At 38.6% G+C, this 23,298-nt stretch overlaps 2 protein-coding genes across 2 annotated transcripts; both read left to right on the forward strand.

Moving 5' to 3' along the window:
* Window positions 1-1,126: 1,126 nt before the first annotated feature.
* On the forward strand, window positions 1,127-4,526 carry LOC107763725 (uncharacterized). Its single transcript, XM_016582217.2, has 5 exons — window positions 1,127-1,301; window positions 3,493-3,607; window positions 3,682-3,771; window positions 3,918-4,016; window positions 4,141-4,526. The coding sequence occupies exons 1-5, from the start codon at window positions 1,234-1,236 to the stop codon at window positions 4,240-4,242; spliced, it is 474 nt and encodes a 157-aa protein (XP_016437703.1). The 5' UTR covers window positions 1,127-1,233; the 3' UTR covers window positions 4,243-4,526.
* Window positions 4,527-19,310: 14,784 nt separating this feature from the next.
* On the forward strand, window positions 19,311-22,238 carry LOC107763724 (1-aminocyclopropane-1-carboxylate oxidase homolog). Its single transcript, XM_016582216.2, has 3 exons — window positions 19,311-20,082; window positions 21,310-21,631; window positions 21,800-22,238. The coding sequence occupies exons 1-3, from the start codon at window positions 19,502-19,504 to the stop codon at window positions 22,049-22,051; spliced, it is 1,155 nt and encodes a 384-aa protein (XP_016437702.1). The 5' UTR covers window positions 19,311-19,501; the 3' UTR covers window positions 22,052-22,238.
* The last annotated feature ends 1,060 nt before the right edge of the window (window positions 22,239-23,298 follow it).

Consider the following 23,298-nt stretch of genomic DNA (forward strand, 5'->3'; position numbering starts at 1 on the left):
TGCATGAATTGTAATGTAGAGATACAACAATTATTTCATGTTAGAATATTTAGTCTAGATATATTACATTACTCCTATACAATGTATACTTTATGATATGTATATACTTTTTTAACGAAAAGAGTTTGCTTAATATCGTACTAATAGTTAGTCTTTATATTTCAGTATTATTAATCTATATATTATTAATTATTGCTTACTTATTTTTATACTATCTTGCATAAATAATATACATATTCCAACATTATTTATGTATGGATCTTTTTTGGGTGTTTTTAATCAATGTATTTCTAATAGCCATATTTTTATTCTATATTTAAATTGCTTAAATTAGTGCATAAATTTTTTCATAATTTATACAGATATTATTTATAAAAAAATAAAAATAACAACCAAATATTGTTTCAATTAACGCTTGACCGTATAGAAGATTAAATTTCCTTACTAATCCAACTAAACATTATTAATCTCTTGATCTGAAATTAAATATGTATCTCTTTCTTTTTCAATTCTTCAAATAGTGTTTACTTTTTAAAGAAGGTACTTCCTCAGCTTCCTTTTATTGGTTCAGTATTAACTTGGTACTCCCTTAAGGAGTTATTTATCGAGAATTTGTTTTATTAAATTATCTGTATTAATGATAATTAAAATCCTACCAACAAAGCAAGAATTGAAAAGTTAATAAATTTCTCTTGATTTATTAAAAGAGATAGGTAAGAAAAATTATTTTTAATATATTGTATTAGTAAAAGAAAACAAGGGAAGTGACTTTTTAAACATATTAAAGTGTACCAATTTTTTTAGAAGTTACACTACTCACGTTTTCTATTCTCATTACATCTTCTTATTCTTTGGAAAAACTTCTCTTTTTGTTTTGATATTGTCAACGTCCCGAAAAAAAATTCCTTTATTAGTGATTCGGCTTTCTATCTTAAAAAAAGATAACGAAATACTATATATTTCCCATAGAAGAATTGAAGGTTAAGATATGCTCATAAAACATCTTTCAGTACCAAAATTTGAATTTCCCATTGCTCAAGGGACCAAAGAGCAATTTCCCCCTATCTTCACATATTTCTCTTACTTTTCTCTTATTGTTTTATTACCTATAAATAAATGAAAACTACTTCAAACAAAGATCCCTGTTTTCTCTCTCTCCAGTTTGAACTTGTCTGTTTTCTAGAGAGAGAAAGAAAAGAAGAAAGGAGAGAGAGAAATTTGAAGCATTGCGTAATGGCGTTCGTATCTTTCCTTGGAAGAGCTCTCTTCGTATCCGTCTTCGTTCTCTCCGCCTATCAAGAGTAAGCTTTTCTCTTCAGATCTGCTCTTCTTTTTTCACTTGTACTGTATGTATTTTTCACGCACATCAATGTATTCAGCATCTACTTATCTCAATTTAATTGCATTTAGTTATCTGTGTTTGTGATTTGGTTTGGTGTATGGATTTTTGTGTATAGTGAGGGAAGCTAGGTTTTTTTTCGTTGTTTACAGAGACAGATGGATCCAGAATTTTAAGTTGATGCGAAATATGATAATACGAGTTGACCTAATATATTTAAATTTCAATTTTTTTTAAATATGGTTTGTGTTGCAAGTTGCAACCTTGTTGGTTTGCTTGTACTAGCCAGCATGCAGATCCGCCCATTTTTTGTGGGGTGTTAAGAGTGTCCTGCATTAGTTGCAGAGGCAGGTAATGAGTTTTGGATTCTAGCCCTTTTAAGTTAGAGTTACTGGGTTCCAAATTTATTAGTAGTTTTTCACAGATATACTATGTCTCAAAAATTCCGCCTCTGGTGATAGTCTCTATGCGGTAGCTAGATAAACCTGCCTACCAAGGTTAGAGCTTATGGTTAACTCAGACCCGCTGAGTGTTGTAATTGAGATTCAATCTGGAATCTTAGGTGGTTAATGCCTTGAACATTAGGTCATTGGCGACTAGATCTTGACCATGTTTAAACTTGGTTCAATTGATTTGTTTGCAGAGATGGACCATTGGATGAATTAGTGTAATGGAATTGAAATTGGGGTTTTGAAACTGGAAACATCCTCTCTGCCTTCTTAAAGGCAGGTGTAAGGTCTGCGTACGCTGTACCCTCCCCAGACCCCACTTGTGGGATTACACTGGGTTGTTTGTCATGTAGTCGGATCTGCCATATCCCAATGTTTTTATGTTACCTTCCTTGACTTGGATGTTGAATTTAGGAAGCTTTGGGTTGGGAACTGTTTTTTTTTTTTGCTCTGTGTATTGATCCATTCAAGGTGTAGATTTACAACTATGTGACTGACTATATGGCATGACGGGATACATAGCTTGACTCCAGACCTAGGTTATTATGCCTTCTTGTGTACATCATTGATTGAAGCATGCCTATTATGTTGGCAGTTGATATGTTGTTAAAACTACTGGTCGGGTTGATCTATCGTTGGAGTTTTATATCGCTAGAGGGGAATTCTATTGTTGAAGTTGGTATTGGGAGCTTGATATCTTTTGTATTTTTGGTGTGTTATTGTTTTGGATGTAATCATCAACAACTAAGGCTGTTCCATGGTATGGTATGAGTGTTCTATAGTGTAACTGTGTTACAATTCTCTCTTCTGAGTCTGTCATTGTATACTAGTTTAGCATATAAATACTCTTGCCCGATCAATAAACTTTAGTTCTTCTTGACTTATCTAATTTCTACAGCATTTGTAAAAGAAGTTATCTGCCAATTCTATAAACACATTATTGAACTCATTTTCAAATTGATTGAACAAGCAATTCTTTTTTTGATGCAATTCTTAAGCTTATACTGGTGTACAATCTTTGTTAGTATGTAAGCCAATTCTTAAGGGCGTAATGACTACTTGGATAATATTCCTTTTGCCCCATTTTATGTGCATGGGTGATATCTAACCTTCCTCAAGTCCGAAAAAGGTCGATAACTTGTGTTCATTGCCACATTGTGTTGAAAGCTGTGTATAAACTTTTCTCTTTGGTGGGTGGGGATCAGATAAAGAAAGCACATTCTACTTTTGTCTTGTTTCCTCTCTTTTTGAAACTCCTGTACTACCAAAGAGCTGTTAGATGAAGGCAAAAATAAATCTGTTAGAGGGCAATAACAAAATGCTGTGAAACATATACTGCGGTGCAAACATGTAGTTATAGCAGCAACGATATGCAGTCATTATCTTTTCTGCTGTAGCATCATTCTTCAAGAAGCATTTAGACTTGGAAAGGAAGATACCTTCAAGGATGATCCTCCTCTGCAATTTAACTGTCTTAAGTATTTTTGGGAAGATATGCAACGAATGTTTTGGATTTGAGTGGAATTTATATGGACGGTTTATATGAATAGTCCTATAGCTGATGCTACTGGATTTTGATGCTTAGTTCATTGATTGATATGTATGCATTGGTTGCTTTCTGCCGGAAAACTTAGGAAGAAAAACTATTGGCTATCTTGGACAGTAATACTAACTGCATCATTCATTTACTGCTACTGGTTATAGGTTCAGTGAATTTGGGGCAGATGGCGGGCCTGCAGCAAAAGCATTAAGACCAAAGTTCAATATTTTCTCAAAGCATGTGGCAACTCACACTGGATTTCAAGTACCACATGTAGAGGTAACTATTTGGCTTGGCTTATTTGACTTTTTCTCTAGTTCTATCCAATTTAACATTTTGTATGTGATTCACAGATGAAACATCTTATTCTGGGGGCCATAGTAATGAAGGGTCTTGGCAGCCTTCTATTCATTTTTGGCAGCTCTCTTGGAGCTTATATTCTGGTTTGTATCATGCTATCTGTTGTTTTCTCGTTGGACTTTCTTTGAATTATGCCCCCCTTCTTTTGTGGGAATTCATTGAGAAGGGCATTTGCTTGAACCTTCTCGTTTCATACAACTAATCTTGATTTTGTTATTGGTTTATGCAGCTGCTGCATCAAGCCATTGCTTCCCCCATCTTGTATGATTTCTACAACTATGATGTTGACAAGAAAGAATTTGTTCAACTCTTTTTCAAGTTTTCTCAGGTTAGGCATTGGATTGCTCTCTAAATTATTATATCTTAAAACTTATTCTACCAAATTTTGATTTGTTTGATTGTCTTATCTGCAATTTTCCTAATGCGTCCTCTGTTCTCACTCTTTCGAACAGAACTTGGCATTGCTTGGTGCACTCCTCTTCTTCATTGGCATGAAGAACTCTATGCCCAGGAGATCCTCAAAGAAGAAGGCTCCCAAGTCAAAAACAAATTAAGAGAGAGGTGCAATTTTGTTGCATGTTTTCACAGTACCATAGTCGGAGGGATTTTCTTGTAAGCTTTGAATTTTTGCAGCTTTACTGCATTTACCTCTTGTTCTATTTTGGTTGAACTTTCCCAACTTTTTTTTAGCATTTATCTTTTTGTTTTCCTTTTGCTTGCAATTTTAAACTTCACTAGAATTATTTAGATAACAGCGCGACAAGAGGAATATCTAGTTGATACTATTGTTGGTTCTCTTGCATTCAAGCCCTCAATTTGCAGCAGTTTCATTATTTCACCCACAGATTGAAAATGTGATAGAGTTCTGCACAAGTTTTTAATTTGGTTTTATGTCTATTACCTTATCCTTTAAACATTTAAGTACCGTTCCAGCCATAGCAAATCAAATCTTGATATGTTTTGAGGGGCGGTCTGGTGGGACAAGGGATAATAATTTCGGAATAAAATACTGCATTATTTTATCTTGCTTATGCGTATTTTATCTTTTTCTATATTTTATCCTGGTAACCAAACGACTCCTAAGGATCTTTACAACTGTGAATATCTGATATATGCCAAATGGGTCTTTTTTTAAAAGAAAAGGACCTAAAGTTATGTAGTTGCGCACTAAACACGCGTCTATGAAGAACAAATCAGGGAGGACCAGTGGGCCACTAATAACTCTAAGGGGCCGTTTGGTTGGAAATAAGTTATTCCAAAATTAATTATTTCGGGATTATTTATTCCGGAACTAGTTATCCTACCTTCCCATAAGGATAAAAAAATATTACAATCTGTGATAACTAATTACGAGATTAGTTATACTACGATTTTATCCCGGGATATCTCGAGATATATGCCAAATGAATCTTTTTTTAAAAGAAAAGGACCTAAAGTTATGCAGTTGCGCACTAAACATGCGTTTATGAAGAAAAATCCAGCTTTTGCAAGTAGTAAATGTTGGTGATATTTTTTCAACAGTGGTCGATTCAACTAGTAGGGAGGACCAGTGGGCCATTAATAATTTTAAGGGGTCATTTGGTTGGAAATAAGTTATCCCAAAATTTATTATTTCGGGATTATTTATTCTGGAACTAGTTATCCTACCTTCCCATGAGGATAAAAAAATATAACAATCCCGAGATAACTAATCACAGGATTAGTTATACCACGATTTTATCCCGTGATATCTCGAGATATATGCCAAATGAGTCTTTTTTTAAAAGAAAAGGACCTAGAGTTATGCAGCTGTGCACTAAACACGCGTTTATGAAAACAAACCCAGCTTTTGCCTGTAGTAAATGTTGGTGATATTTTTTCAACATTGATCGATTCAACTTGTAGGGAGGACCAGTGGGCCACTAATAACTCCAAGGGGTCGTTTGGTTGGAAATAAGTTATCCCAAAATTAATTATTCCATGATTATTTATTCCGGAACTAGCTATCCTACCTTTTCATGAGGATAAAAAAATATTACAATCCCGGAATAACTAATCACGGGATTAGTTATACCACGATTTTATCCCGAAATATCTCGAGATATATGCCAAATGGGTCTTTTTTTAAAAGAAAAGGACCTAAAGTTATGCAGTTGCGCACTAAACACTCGTTTATGAAGAAAAAAACCAATTTTTGCCTGTAGTAAATGTTGGTGATATTTTTTCAACAATGGTCGATTCAACCTGTAGGGAGGACCAGTGGGCCACTAATAACTCTAAGGGGTTGTTTGGTTGGAAATAAGTTATCCCAAGATTAATTATTCCGGTATTATTTATTCCGGAACTAGCTATCCTACCTTCCCATGAGGATAAAACAATATTACAATCCTGAAATAACTAATCACGAAATTAGTTATACCACAATTTTATCCCGGGATATCTAGAGATATATGCCAAATGGGTCTTTTTTTAAAAGAAAAGGACCTAAAGTTATGCAGTTGCGCACTAAACACGTTTATGAAGAAAAAATCAGCTTTTGCCGTTAGTAAATGTTGGTGATATTTTTTCAACAATGGTCGATTCAACTTGTAGGGAGGACGAGTGGGCCACTAATAACTCTAAGGGATCGTTTGGTTGGAAATAAGTTATCCTAAGATTAATTATTTTAGGATTATTTATTCTGGAACTAGTTATCCTACCTTCCCATGTGGATAAAAAAATATTAAAATTCCGAGATAACTAATCACAGGATTAGTTATACAACGATTTTATCCCGAGATATCTCGAGATATATGCCAAATGGGTCTTATTTTCAAAGAAAAGGACCTAAACTTATGCAGTTGAGCACCAAACACGCGTTTATGAAGAAAAAACCAGCTTTTGCCTGTAATATATATTGGTGATATGTTTTCAACATTGATCGATTCAACTTGTAGGGAGGACCAGTGTGCCAGTAATAACTCTAAGGGACGTTTGGTTGGAATTAAGTTATCTCAAGATTAATTATTTCAGGATTATTTATTTCGGAACTAGCTATCCTACCTTCCCATGAGGATAAAAAAATATTACAATCCCGAAAAAACTAATCACATGACTAATTATACCAAGATTTTATCTCGGGATATCTCGAGATATATGCCAAATGGGTCTTTTTTTAAAAGAAAAGAACCTAAAGTTATGCAGTTGCGCACTAAACACTCGTTTATGAAGAAAACAATAAGCTTTTGCCTGTAGTAAATGTTTGTGATATTTTTTCAATAGTGGTCGATTCAACTTCTAGGCACGACCAGTAGGCCACTAATAATTCTAAGGAGTCGTTTGGTTGGAAATAAGTTATCCCAAGATTAATTATTCTAGGATTTTTTATTCCGGAACTAGCTATCCTACCTTCCCATTAGGATAAAAAAAATATTACAATCTCGGGATAACTAATCACGAGATTAGTTATACCACGATTGAATCCCGGGATATCTCGAGATATATGCTAAATGGTTTTTTTTAAAAAAGAAAATGAGCTAAAGTTATGCAGTTGTGCACTAAACACACGATTATGAAGAAAAAACCAGCTTTTGCCTATAGTAAATGTTGGTGATATTTTTTCAACAGTGGTCTATTCAACTTGTAGGGAGGACCAGTGGGCCACTAATAACTCTAAAGGGTCGTTTGGTTGGAAATAAGTTATCCCAAGATTAATTATTCCGGAACTAGTTATCCTACCTTTCCATGAGGATAATAAAAATATTACAATCACGGGATAACTAATCACGAGATTAGTTATACTACGATTTTATCCCGAGACATCTCGAGATATATGCCAAATGAGTCTTTTTTTAAAAGAAAAGGACCTAAAGTTATGCAGTTGCGCACTAAATACATATTTATGAAGAAAAAATCAGCTTTTGCCTGTAGTAAATATAGGTGATATTTTTTCAACAGTGGTCGACTCAACTTGTACGGAGGCCAGTGGGCCACTAATAATTCTAAGGGGTCGTTTGGTTGGAAATAAGTTATCCCAAAATTAATTATTTCGGGATTATTTATTCTGGAACTAGTTATCCAACCATCCCATGATGATAAAAAAATATTACAATTCCGGGATGACTAATCGCGGGATTAGTTATGCCATGATTTTATCCGGGGATATCTCGAGATATATGCCAAATCGTTTTTTTTTAAAAAAGAAAAGGACCTAAAGTTATGCAATTGCGCACTAAAAACACGTTTATGAAGAAAAAACTAGCTTTTGCCAGTAATAAATGTTGGTGATATTTTTTCACTAGTGGTCGATTCAACTTGTAGGGAGGACTAGTGGGCCATTAATAACTCTAAGGGGTTGTTTGGTTGAAAATAAGTTATCCCCAAATTAATTATTGTGGAATTATTTATTCCGGAACTAGTTATCCTACCTTCCCATGAGGATAAAGAATATTACAATCTTGGGATAACTAATCACGGAATTAGTTATACCACGATTTTATCCCGTGATATCTCGAGATATATGCCAAATGGGTCTTTTTTTAAAAGAAAAGGACCTAAAGTTGTGTAGTTGCGCACTAAACACACATTTATGAAGAAAAATCAGCTTTTACCTGTAGTAAATGTTGGTGATATATTTTCAACAATGGTCGATTCAACTTGTAGGGAAGACTAGTGGGCCACTAATAACTCTAAGGGGTCGTTTGGTTGGAAATAAGTTATCCCAAGATAAATTATTCCGAGATTATTTGTTCCGAAACTAGTTATCCTACCTTCCTATGAGGATAAAAGAATATTACAATCCCGGGATAACTATTCACGGGATTAGTTATATCACGATTTTATCTTGGGATATCTCGAGATATATGCCAAATGGGTCTTTTTTAAAAGAAAGGGATCTAAAGTTATGGAGTTGCGCACTAAACACGCGTTTATGAAGAAAAAAATCAGCTTTTGCCTGTAGTAAATGTTGGTGATATTTTTTCAACAGTGGTCGATTCAACTTGTAGGGAGGACCAGTGGGCCACTAATAACTCTAAGGGGTCGTTTGGTTGGAAATAAGTTATCCCAAGATTAATTATTCCGGTATTATTTATTCCGGAACTAGCTATCCTACCTTCCCATGAGGATAAAACGATATTACATTCCCGGGATAACTAATCACGGGATTAGTTATACCACGATTTTATCCTGAGATATCTCGAGATATATGCCAAATGGGGTTTTTTTTTAAAAGAAAAGAACCTAAAGTTATGCAGTTGCGCACTAAACACGCGTTTATGAAGAAAAATTCAGCTTTTGCCGGTAGTAAATGTTGGTGATATTTTTTCAACAATGGTCGATTCAACTTGTAGGGAGGACCAGTGGGCCACTAATAACTCTAAGGGGTCGTTTGGTTAGAAATAAGTTATCCTAAGATTAATTATTTTTTGGATTATTTATTATGGAACTAGTTATCCTACCTTCACATGTGGATAAAAAAAATATAAAAATCCCGAGATAACTAATCACAGAATTAGTTATACAACGATTTTATCCCGGGATATTTCGAGATATATGCCAAATGGGTCTTTTTTTCAAAGAAAAGGACCTAAACTATGCAGTTGGGCACTAAACACGCGTTTATGAAGAAAAAACAAGCTTTTGCCTGTAGTAAATGTTGGTGATATGTTTTCAACATTGATCAATTCGACTTGTAGGGAGGACCAGTGGGCCACTAATAACTCTAAGGGACGTTTGGTTGGAAATAAGTTATCCCAAGATTAATTATTGCGGGATTATTTATTTCGGAACTAGCTATCCTACCTTCCCATGAGGATAAAAAAATATTACAATCTCGGAATAACTAATTACAGGACTAATTATACCACGATTTTATCTCGGGATATCTCGAGATATATGCCAAATGGGTCTTTTTTTAAAAGAAAAGAACCTAAAGTTATGCAGTTGCACACTAAACACTCGTTTATGAAGAAAAAAAATAAGCTTTTGCCTGTAATAAAGGTTGGTGATATTTTTTCAATTGTGGTCGATTCAACTTGTAGGGAGGACCAGTAGGCCACTAATAACTCTAATGAGTCGTTTGGTTGGAAATAAATTATCCCAAGATTAATTATTCTAGGATTCTTTATTCCGGAACTAGCTATCCTACCTTCCCATTAGGATAAAAAAATATTACAATCTCGGGATAACTAATCACGAGATTAGTTATACCATGATTGAATCCCGGGATATCTCGAGATATATGCTAAATGGTTTTTTTTAAAAAAGAAAATGAGCTAAAGTTATGCAGTTGTGCACTAAACACGCGTTTATAAAGAAAAAACCAGCTTTTGCCTATAGTAAATGTTGGTGATATTTTTCCAACAGTGGTCTATTCAACTTGTAGGGAGGACCAGTGGGCCACTAATAACTCTAAAGGGTCGTTTGGTTGGAAATAAGTTATCCCAAGATTAATTATTCTGGAACTAGTTATCCTACCTTTCCATGAGGATAAAAAAATATTACAATCACGGGATAACTAATCACGAGATTAGTTATACTACGATTTTATCCCGAGACACCTCGAGATATATGCCAAATGAGTCTTTTTTTAAAAGAAAAGGACCTAAAGTTATGCAGTTGCGCACTAAACACACGTTTATGAAGAAAAAACCAGCTTTTGCCTGTAATAAATATAGGTGATAGTTTTTCAACATTGATCGATTCAACTTGTAGGGAGGACCAGCGGGTCACTAATAATTCTAAGGGGTCGTTTGGTTGGAAATAAGTTATCCCAAAATTTATTATTTCGGGATTATTTATTCTGGAACTAGTTATCCTACCTTCCCATGAGGATAAAAAAATATAACAATCCCGAGATAACTAATCACAGGATTAGTTATACCACGATTTTATCCCGTGATATCTCGATGTATATGCCAAATGAGTCTTTTTTTAAAAGAAAAGGACCTAGAGTTATGCAATTGCGCACTAAAACACCGTTTATGAAGAAAAAACTATCTTTTTCCTGTAACAAATGTTGGTGATATTTTTTCACCAGTGGTCGATTCAACTTGTAGGGAGGACCAGTGGGCCACTAATAACTCTAAGGGGTAATTTGGTTGGAAATAAGTTATCCCAAGATTAATTATTCTGGGATTATTTATTCCGGAACTAGTTATCCTACCTTCCCATGAGGACAAAAGAATATTACAATCCTGGGATAACTAATCACGAGATTAGTTATACCACAATTTTATCCTAGGATATCTCGAGATATATACCAAATGGGTCTTTTTTAAAAAGAAAAGGACCTAAAGTCATGTAGTTGCGCACTAAACACGCATTTATGAAGAAAAAACCAGCTTTTGCCTGTAGTAAATATTGGTGATATGTTTTCAACAATGGTCGATTCAACTTGTAGGGAAGACTAGTGGGCCACTAATAACTCTAAGGGGTCGTTAGGTTGGAAATAAGTTATCCCAAGATTAATTATTACGGGATTATTTATTCCGGAACTAGTTATCCTACCTTCCTATGAGGATAAAAAAATATTATAATCCCGTGATAACTATTCACGGGATTAGTTATATCTCGATTTTATCTCGGGATATCTCGAGATATATGCCAAATGGGTCTTTTTTTTAAAAGAAAAGGATCTAAAGTTATGGAGTTGCGCACTAAACACGCGTTTATGAAGAAAAAATCCAGCTTTTACCTGTAGTAAATGTTGGTGATATTTTTTCAACAGTGGTCGATTCAACTTGTAGGGAGGACCAGTGGGCCACTAATAACTCCTTCGGGGTCGTTTGGTTGGAAATAAGTTATCCTAAGATTAATTATTCTGGGATTATTTATTCCGGAACTAGTTATCCTACCTTCCCATGAGGATAAAAAAATATAACAATCACGCGATACTAATCCCGAGATTAGTTATGCCACGATTGTTTGTCAACCATATATGGGATAAACTCATCTCAAATTTAGTCTCGAGATTAATTATCCATTATCATGAATTTCAACCAAACATGAGATAAACGCGTCTCAAATTTAGGCTCGGGATTAAGTTTCCCTTATTTCTATGAGAGGGTGGGATAACTAATCACAGAATAATTAATTTTGGGATAATAAATCATGAGATAATTTATTTCTAACCAAACGACCCCGAAGGTACTATGAGTTAAACGAGGTGAACAACTGTACATCCGAAAGTTAGAGGAGTGTCAAACAATGACGATTTTTGTCGTTTAACTCTAGAGATATTAGGAGACAGTTTCTCTCAACTAGGGTGGGTATCGATCGGTTCAGTTCGGTTCAGTTCGGCATATTGGTTATAAGTTTATAAATATGCTAAACCGATAACTGAACCAATAAGAAATCAGTCATCGAGTATCGGTTAGTCGGTTATCTATTCTTACCTGTTTAGTTATCGGTTTACCCGATAAGAATAGAAAATATCCAAAAATTTCATGTTTTTATTATAGAAATCGTGATCATACTGTTAAGAGAAAGAAGTTGAATTTTTGCTCCTCAAATTTCAACTTTAGCAAAAGAAAACTTTCTTTGCATCTGAAAATCCTAATAAATGATCTCAATTTTCAAAGTTATAAGTTAATAGGAGTAATAAATAGGACATTCAACAATCTAATATTACTAACTACCTCACTGCGGCGGACATAACTCACAAGAAAATAATAAATCCTAATCTTGTAAATATTAAAGAATCAGTGCAACAAAAGAAACAAATGAAAAAACTAAAAATCCGAACAATTAATTCTTTAAAGTTTAAAACTAAAAATCTTAACTGAAGAATTAAGATGAGAAATTCAAAAAAGTTTAAAACTTATTCTAAGGATTACTGTCTGAAGATGAAGAGTAACTGCCTAGAGAATGGAGAGAACGAGAGAATGAAGCCATAATGTGGCTTTATTATATAACTGTATTTCTGCCGGAGGCTGTTTTCACGGCTCGAACTCGTGACCTTTTGGTCACATCGCAACAACTTTACTAGTTACGCCAAGACTCTCTTTCGTGATAGAAATATTTAAATTATAAAAATAAATGCCATCGAAATTATGTTCTAAATCTAAAGATAATCCCCAATCCAACAATTTATACAACAACAAATTCAAACAAAAACCATATAGACAAACAATACTAATACTAAAAATAAACGATTTTAGTCAACGCAGTTGTTACTATGCTAGATATCCTTATATTGTTGAGTTTCAAAATCAGTGTATGGTCTTGGGCAATCCTCACCTAATGAGCTAACCTTTTGGATTGAGAAGGCAATCCTCACCTAATGAGCTAACTTTTTGGATTGAGTTTCTCCTTAGGTCCATTTTCTTATCATATGTAATGTCATGGGCGGCTTTCCAACCATGCCCCATGACCCCTTGGCGTCCTGGCCAGCCTCCCAACGCCCGTCGCCACGGTCGGCCCCGTGGTCTCGGCAGCTCCAAGTGACAAGCGCGCATGTGCCTCTGTCGCCCCACCGATAGCCATCGCCAGCGCCTAATGCCAACGGCGCCGCGCACGTAGACAATGCCGCGTGCGCAGACCCTGATGCTAAAGACAATGTTGCTGCCAACGGACTTGTTGCTGCTTTGTAGAAGACTAAGTCCTTTTCATTATAAATATAGAGTAGTTTTGCTGCATTTTCTTTAAGTGTGATTTTCCAGCTTTCATAGGTCTAGTCATGTAACTTTGGTTTATTTTTTTAAGCATTATTAAGGGGGACCAAGCAATCAAAACTTTCAAGCAAGCAAACAATTCTCTGTACTGGTGTCTCTCCCCCCGACACCGTCTTGTTTTTCTGTAATAGCTTTCATTCAATGCAATCAAGCTTTCTTTCATTCTCAATTCTCTTTTCTGCTCTCTTTCAATTGCTCATGACATTGGTTTTCCCGTACGGCACTGACAATCTAGTCTAGCGTACGGAGGGGACCTCAGTTGGCGGACAACAACCATACTAACATCGATTGCTTAGCCTTACGTCGCCCTTCCAAGGAACTTCAGGAAGGCGCCGCGTAACAGTTGGTATCAGAGCCTAGGCTTGACATCGGACGAGGGATTACATTGCAATCACCACAATTTCTGACCATGGTGAATTATGGGGATCACATCGCGACCCTTGAGGGAACGGTTGACGCATGATGGCCCATTGTGGAAATGGTGCATGACCTAAAGACCAGCCTAGTGCAAAGGTTGGACGACCTGGACCGCAGACTGATCCAGGCTGAAGTTGACATAGAAAATATCAGTCGCGACTCTAAAGCTGACCGGCAAACGGCAGCCACAGAGGCAGCTGAAATTTTTGGTAAATTTGAGGTCCTCCAGCTGGAGCGTGCCGAGGATTTAGCCAACAGGGAACAAGAGGCAGACAAGATGACTGCCATGCAACAAACTATAGACAACTTGACATGCCAGCTCAACGTTGTCAATGCTGCTTTACAAGGCCTACTTCGAGGAGGCGAAAACCAATTTGGGGGTGGTGTGAACCTTGCCCCTATAGCACAAAAGCTGAAAATTCCTGAGCCAAAGCCATACAGTGGGGCTCGGAATGCCAAAGAAGTGGAAAATTTTATTTTCGACATCGAGCAATACTTCGATGCCGTGGGAGGCCTAGAAGAAGCTAAGAAGATAGAAACTGCTGCCATGTATCTTCAGGGTGATGCCAAACTCTGGTGGTGGGTGAAGTACGAAGCCATCAAGGCTGGTGAAGATGCCCTCGAGACATGGGCAGAACTGAAGGCATCCATACGCCTACAGTTCTTCCCCGAAAATGTTGAGTACAATGCCAGGAGAAAGTTATGGGAGCTCCGCCAGACCAAATTAGTGCGATATTACGTGCGGGAATTCTCCGCGCTCATGCTGAACATCCGTGACATGGGGGACAAAGACAAACTCTTCACCTTCCTGGAATGGTTGAAACCTTATGCCCGGATGGAGTTGCAGAGACAAAGGGTAGACACGTTGCCTAAGGCAATCCAAGAAGCGGAGTGCCTTGGGGATTACCAAGTGGAAGCTCGGAAGGATAGGCCGCAACAGCCCTGTCCGAGGAGGATACAAAGGGGGCCACCCAAACAATGGTGGCCCTAGCAGAAGTGGAGGAGACCAGAGTGCACCCAAAGCTAAGGCTCCTTCTTTAGGCAGTACTAGTGCTGTATCTAACAACAATGATCGGGGGAGGAAGCCCCCCTCAGGATGTCGTCATTGCGGCAGGCCACATTGGAATAATGAATGCCCACATGCACAAATGAACGCCCATCAAGCTTTTGAGGATGGGACGGATGACGACGCCGATGATGCAGACCAGACCGAGCCAGTAGGTGCATTCAATGCAATTGTTGGCTCCATTTCTGAGCCCTTAACAGGAACCAGTGCCGGTATCCGCAAGAAGAAAGACCCATGTCCAATTGCTAGGAAAGGAACAAAGAAGGCGAATGATAGGACTCCTCCTCATCAAGAGAGGACCTTAATGTTCGTTGACATGAAGGTAAATGGCAAGCCCATTCGGGCAATGATAGACACAGGTGCCACCCATAACTACTTAGCTTCGACTCAGGTGGAGCGTCTTGGGCTAATTGTAGGAAAGGGCAAAGGTCGTGTGAAGGCTATCAATTCACCACCTCAACCAGTGGGTGGAATAGCCAAAGAAGTACCAGTGAAGCTTAGCCCTTATGAAGGAAAGTTCAACCTGCGCGTAGTGATCATAGATGACTTTGAGTTAATAGTGGGGTTGGAATTCCTGAGACAGACCAATACCATGCCCGCACCGTATGCAGACATGCTACTGATGATGGGAGCAAATGGGGCCAAGCCCTGCATTATTCCGTGCATTCCCATGAGGATGGAAGTCGAGAACATCTCGGCCTTGCAGTTGAAGAAGGGGGTAAAAAGACAAGAACCCACGTTCCTGGCTACCCTTTGCATGGAAGATATAGAACGCTCCTCGGGTCCCATTCCTGCACCCGTGAAGGAGTTGCTTCTGGAATTTGAAGACATCATGCCACAAGACATGCCGAAGCGCCTTCCACCTAGGCGAACTGTGGACCATGAGATTGAGTTGGTGCCGGGTGCGAAGCCACCTGCCTGGGAGCCGTACAGAATGTCACAACCCAAACTCTCCGAGCTTCGGAGACAATTGACGGAAATGCTAGACACAAGGATCATTGTACCCTCCAAGTCCCCATACGGGTCCCCTATGCTATTCCAAAAGAAACATGATGGTAGTTTACGACTCTGCGTGGATTACCGGGCACTAAACAAAATCACTGTGAAAACAAAGTACCCTATTCCGCTAATGGCAGACTTGTTTGATATACTAGGTGGTGCGACAGTATTCACCAAAATAGACCTGATGACAGGTTATTGGCAAGTTCGGATTGCAGATGGTGATGAGCACAAGACGACCTGTGTGACAAGATATGGGTCGTACGACTTCCTGGTTATGCCCTTTGGCTTGACTAATGCGCCAGCCACATTTTGCACCTTGATGAACCAAGTCTTCCGAGAATACATTGATGAATTCGTCGTGGTTTATTTGGATGACATTGTGGTATATAGCCAGACACTGGAAGAACACCTGGAGCATTTGCGGAAGGTCCTAGCCCGATTGCGGGAGCACGAATTATATGCGAAGCTATCCAAGTGCTCCTTTGCTCAGAAACAAATTGACTTCCTCGGACATGTCATCGAGGAAGGGAGGATCAAGATGGACCAACAGAAGATTCAGGCCATTACATAATGGCCGCCTCCTAAGGATATCCATGCCTTGAGGTCGTTCCTTGGTCTATGCAACTTCTATCGACGTTTTGTGAAAAGTTACTCCCTCATTGCAGTGCCGCTGACAGAACTTCTCAAGAAGGCCACCCCGTGGGATTGGGGCCCCAAGCGGGCAGAGGACTTCGACGCATTGAAGATGGCTATGTATAGTAGCCCAGTCTTGGCCCTCCCTGACTTGGCCAAGCCGTTCGAAGTGCAAACGGATGCCTCCGACTATGCACTTGGTGGAGTATTGCTACAAGAAGGGCATCCTGTAGCGTACGAGAGCCGGAAACTGAAAGATGCAGAGCGGCGCTATGCCGCCCATGAGAAAGAATTATTGGCTGTCGTTCATTGCTTACGCCTTTGGAGGCATTATCTACTGGGAGCCCCATTCGTGGTCAAGACAGACAACACAGCCGTTAGCTATTTCATGACCCAGCCAAAGTTCAATGGTCGACATGCTAGGTGGCAGGAACTCCTAGCGGAATTTCACTTCAACTTGGAGTACCGAAGTGGAAAGACCAATAATGTTGCTGATGCACTCAGTCGGAGAGCTGATCTAGCATCGATGTGTGTACTCGCCGCCCTAAAGGGAAGAGAAGTAACCACCACCATAAAAGACCAGATACAAGATCTACTCATCAAGGATTCTGCTGCATAGTATTTGGTTGATTTGGTAGGACATGGCAAGATTCACTAGTTCTACACTGAAGATGGTTTCCTGAAGGTGAAAGGGAACCGACTTTATGTTCCTAAAGGAGGAGATCTGCGACGGGCTCTTCTTGCGGAATGCCATGATACTTTGTGGGCCGGTCATCCCGGCGAGGAATGCACCATGGCATTACTTCGCCGTGCATATTATTGGCCTCAAATGGTCGATGACGTCGCTCAGTATGTGAAGACCTGTCTAGTATGCCAGAAGGATAAGTCAGACCGCTTGAAGCAGGTAGGGCTCTTGGAACCACTGGCTGTCCCAAAAAGACCTTAGGAAAGCGTTTCCCTAGACTTCATCACCGGATTGCCCAAGGTCGGAGATCTCACAACTATCTTGGTTGTGGTGGATCGATTTTCCAAGTATGCTACTTTTATAGCAGCCCCACAATATATATCAGCAGAAGATACAACTCGACTATTCTTCTCTCATGTCATCAAATATTGGGGCCTACCTAAAGACATTGTTAGTGATCGCGACTCACGCTTCACTAGCAATTTTTTGACCCAACTCTTTAAGTGCCCCGGGTCAAAACTGAGTCATAGCTCAAGTTTTCATCCGCAATCAGATGTCCAGACGGAGTGATTCAATGGCATGCTGGAGGAATATCTCCGGCACTTTGTGACCGGATCGCAGAAGAATTGGGTGAAGCTTCTGGATGCTGCTTAACTGTGTTTCAATTCACAAAAGAGCTCAAGTACCAACAAGAGCGCTTTTGAAATTGTTACCGGACAGCAACCGCTACTCCTACACACAGTGAACGCACCAAACATGTCAAAATCTCCTCGGGCTGCTAGCTTCTCAAAAGAATGGAAGCAAACCTTGGAGATAGTGCGGAGCTATCTTGTCAAAGCCCAAAAGCGGATGAAGAGGCATGCTGATCAGAATCACCGCTTTGTTGAATACCAGGTGGGAGACAAGGTGATGGTCAAAATCCCAAAGCGGTACTTGTTTGCAGGGGTCCATGACCCTCGCCTATTGCAAAAATATATTGGACCCTTGTCCATTGAAAGGCGCATTGGGAAAGTTACATACCGGGTGGATACCCCAGCTTGGTGGAAAATCCATCCTGTTTTCCATGTCAGTCTCCTGAAACCTTTTCGGGAAGATATGGGGGATCCTTCACGAAGCCAACTCACAATACCAAGTATTCGAGACCCCAATTCAACCGGAAAAAGGCGTGCTGAAGCTATTCTTGATGATCGAGTGATTCACGCCTCAAGAAAAGATCACCAGGAGTTCTTGGTGAAATGGCAGGGATGTGATGCAGAGGAGAATACTTGGGAGAAGGGAACAAACCTCAAAGCCTACAAGAGCCTGATTGATGATTACCTTGCAAGGAAGGCGCCGAGGACGTCGCCAACTCAGGTGGGGGAGAATGTCATGGGCGGCTTCCCAACCATGCCCCATGACCCCTTGGACGCGCCCCGTGGCGTCCTGGCCAGCCTCCCAATGCCCGTCGCCACATTCGGCCCCGTGGTCTCGGCAGCTCCAAGTGACAAGCGCGCATGTGCCTCTGTCGCCCCACTGATAGCCATCGCCAGCGCCTGATGCCAACGGCGCCGCGCGCGTAGACAATGCCGCGCGCGCAGACCCTGATGCTAAAGACAAAGTTGCTGCCAACAGACTTGTTGGTGCTTTGTAGAAGACTAAGTCCTTTTCATTGTAAATATAGAGTAGTTTTGCTGCATTTTCTTTAAGTGTGATTTTCCAGCTTTCATAGGTCTAGTCATGTAACTTTGGTTTATTTGTTTTAAGCATTATTAAGGGAGACCAAGCAATCAAAACTTTCAAGCAAGCAAACAATTCTCTGTACTGGTGTCTCTCCCCCCCGACACCGTCTTGTTTTTCTGTAATAGCTTTCATTCAATACAATCAAGCTTTCTTTCATTCTCAATTCTCTTTTCTGCTCTCTTTCAATTGCTCATTACATTGGTTTTCCGGTACGGCACTGACAATCTAGTCTAGCGTACGGAGGGGACCTCAGTTGGCGGACAACAACCGTACTGACATCGGTTGCTTAGCCTTACGTCGCCCTTCCAAGGAACTTCAGGAAGGCGCCGCGTAACAGTAAGGATGTACTAGCTCCTATGTATGCTTGTCAATTATTACCGAAGTTTAAAATGATAAAAAAATTATTCGCACGTAGTCACGAAATATCTAAATTTAATATAATTAGATATTCTTTTAAATTATTTGTTTGATGAAGCTTTTTTCTTATTTTCAGAAATAAGATAAAATAATTGCTTACTAGTAGTACTATTTTCAGAAATGTGAAAGCGGCCATTAAATAGTACCACTGTACCAGTACACAATCGAGTGGCTGTTGGGTTGTTATAAATCTCATTCTTATCATCTTTCTTACCTTTCTTTCTAGTCTTTATAAACCTTGAATGCAATATATGACTTGTATACCTCCAATATACAAAATGGTTGTCTCAAACACACAACAAATTCAGGACAATTTCCCACAAAACTATGATAAAAACAGTGAACTTAAAGCCTTTGATGACACAAAAGCCGGTGTCAAGGGCCTCGTCGATGCTGGAATTACTGAAGTACCTCGAATATTCATCCATCCAGAGGGCTCGGGGAAGTCCCCGAGCCTCGAGGAAAAACATTTTATTTTTCCATTGATAGACCTTGAAAACATGAACAATGATCCAGTCAAGCACAAAGAGATAGTTCAAAAAATTGGAGATGCATCAGAAACATGGGGTTTCTTCCAAGTGATCAATCATGGTATTCCAGTGTCCGTCCTGGACGAAATGTTGAGAGGATCACGTCGTTTCTTCGAGCAAGATATTGAAGTTAAAAAGCAATATTACCATAGAGATTATACACAGAGGGTGGTTTACAATAGCAATTTTGATCTGTATAGTCCTAAAGCTATAGCAGTAAATTGGAGCGACTCACTTTATTCCACTATGGGTCCTGCTCCTCTTGACCCTGAGGAATTGCCTGAGGCATGCAGGTATACATTTTCTGAAAGAATTTAAGTTATATATATTTACAGTCTAAAAATCTATGTTATTTTAACCGGTTATAGTCAATGGCGGAGTCAAGATTTACAAAGGGAATTTAAAATATAAAAAAGTAAACAAACGAAGGATTCAACATCTACTAGATATTCTCAAAAAATAATTTTAATCTTATATATACAATGTAATTTTTCGAACCCCTTCCGCCACCCAGGCTCTGCCGCCGGTTATAGTAGGTTATTGTTAGGAGTTGTCCTGGTTTTCTTACCATATTGGTTTTCCTACCTCTTAAAGGAAATGACAACATGTTTACCATAATTGAGCTTTCCTATTCTTAGAAGGAAACATAAATCTTTCATATTTGGCAAGTCTCTTTTCTTGTAGGAAAAAGTTTGGACTTTTATAAATTGAGGATCCTTCCTTCTCATTCATCAGCATCCACAATGTAGTCATACGGGGTTTGAGAGTCATGTTTAGGGGGAGAACTTTACGGGACAAATGTTAGTGTGTCACTTGTGTTTGCCACTTCGTGAGGTTGTTCTCTCGATATTTTGTACTCTTTTTTTATATAGTGGATTGCTCATATCCGCCATGGACGTAAGTCAATTGATTGAACCATGTTAAATATTTGTCTCTTTTATTATATTTCTCTTTTGTTGTCTGATTTATCGTCGTTCAAGGTTTGCTTTACTAGCTTCCACATGACACCTGATTTTTTCGATCCTAACAGTTACTTGCCATTTGTTATAGGTTACCATAGAGTTGCCCATAACTACCTTTTAAATGGCATGATTGTTTAAATAAAGTTTCACCGTCACTATATAAAACTTAAACTCTTGTGGAAAACTACTCCATTGATCCAATTTATATGAGACTTTTTCTTTTTTGGGACGTTTCAAACTTTTTGATGCCATTCCATATTTGAACAAATTTCACAACCTTCGAAAACTTCAACGCATTACACTATCTAACTTTAACTCGTTTTTTATATCCACCTATTTTTTCTATCGATGCTTTAGTATTTTTCTTTCGCTATCACTATTTTTAACTATGTGTCCAGTCAAATACTGTCATGAGCATGATAATATGATATAGTGATCCTAATTAGAAATGATGCTTTCATCTTCATCTTTTGGTGTCAAGTGAATGTCTTGCTTAAAAATTATCAACTACATACTTTCAACATCTAAATGCTATTAACTTTACTTGCATTCTTGAAGGGAAATAATAATGGAGTACTCACATCATGTTATGAAAATGGGATGCACCTTGCTTGAGTTACTATCAGAGTGTCTTGGTCTAAAACCAAGCCATCTCAAAGAAATGGGATGTTCTGAGGGTCTTAGCATTTTGTGCAATTACTACCCAGCATGTCCACAGCCAGAACTAGCTGTAGGCCTCAGCAAACATACAGATAATGACTTCTTCACTGTCCTTTTGCAAGACGATCTCGGCGGCCTCCAAGTTCTTCACCAGAATCAGTGGGTTGATGTTCCTCCCACACCTGGAGCTTTAGTAATCAATATTGGCGACGTTCTCCAGGCAAGTCCGAATTGAGGATCTAGAGTCAATAAGTTCAGTACGAGTATAATCTTATTGCATATGTGTACATAGTTCGAGTAGAAAACAATAGGGATAAGTCTATTTTCCATAAAGTCTTTTTAATAGGTTATAATCAACTTAAATTTTTGTTTAATTTTGGGTTTTCAGCTCATATCAAATGACAAGTACAAAAGTGTAGAGCATAGAGCATTGTCAAAGAAAGTTGGTCCAAGAATATCTATAGCAAGCTTCTTCAGTTCAGGACCATTGCCATCTTCCAAACTATATGGACCAATTGAGGAGCTGCTATCAGAAGACAATCCTCCAAAATATCGCGCAACTACATTGAAGGACTTCTATGATTATTTCAGCAAGAAAGGGCTTGATGGAACTTCCAATCTGTCTCATCTCAGAATCTAAACTCGGCTATGGAGTTGAAATCTTAGGGGTCCTTTGGTTCACATTATAGTTATGCGGGGATTGTAATGCAAGAACGATTTTTACGGTGGATGATAAAAAAATGATTGTCTTGCGCTGAATAATAAAGTGAAATTGTTATGCAGTGAATAATAATAAATAAAAGGGAATATTATACCCGGATTACTAAGGACATATATCTTTAGATACTTTTTTTCTCGTATTTGTAATACACGTATTATCTCACATAAAATAGTACACATGATTGTTGCATAATTTAATGCATGTTTTATTTAATACCGTCAGGCGTCAACCAAATGCCACATTTGTTGAGCGGAGATTATATTTTTTCTTTATGGCCAAACAAACGTTGCATTAGTCATACCAAGGTAATTTTTCTTAATCCCTCAAACCAAACACTGTATTATTTTATTTGGGAGGGGGGGGGGGGTGGTTTGCTGGTTTTCTAATCCTCAAACTTAGTGTTGGTAATATTTTTGAGCAAATTTCATTTGTAGCCATCCGGGAAAAACTAACACTAACGACAATAGCTAGCCGCAAAATAAATCATACAATTAACCGCCCAAAACTAATTAAAAGGCTAGCCCAACGCCACTGCCACTCAAAACCCTAACTTCCTTCTCCCTCAGCGATCATACGCATTTTCCTCAGCCGAAGAAGCAACTGCCGAACGTCGCCGTCGCAAGCACAACCTCCGTATTGAACCACCAATCAACGCCCTCCGTCGTGATCCACTCCCGAGGGGACCGCCTTCACCTGACGACCGTCGTATTGCTCCATTTACGCAACTGGACCATAGAAAAATGGACCCTGTATTTTACCAGAAAGATCCTTGTAATGCCATATTTTTGCAGCTTCATTGATCTTGATGGAAGTTTCTGCAACCTTACTCTGGAGTTTAGCTGGAGAACCTACCGATGACGCACCAGAAAATGATTCCGTTCTTGACAGAAATTGGCTATTCCGTCCAGTTGGGTCGGAATTAGCAGCAGACGACGGCTTCTCCAGATTCTTAGATTCTGTCTCCCTATCTTTTCATTCATTCCAAGTACCTCCAGAATGCGCACCATCTTCACCAATATTTAAAAATCATTTTAGATTATGTATTAGACCGGAGAGCATTTCTTTTGAATATTGGTATATTACAAAATATATATACAAAATATACTGTCACTATACAAAACTAGACTGTCACTATACAATTTATATACAATAGACTGTCACTATAC

The sequence above is a fragment of the Nicotiana tabacum genome, chromosome 14 (assembly GCF_000715075.1).
Source record: "Nicotiana tabacum cultivar K326 chromosome 14, ASM71507v2, whole genome shotgun sequence".
In the NCBI taxonomy this organism is placed as follows: domain Eukaryota; kingdom Viridiplantae; phylum Streptophyta; class Magnoliopsida; order Solanales; family Solanaceae; genus Nicotiana; species Nicotiana tabacum.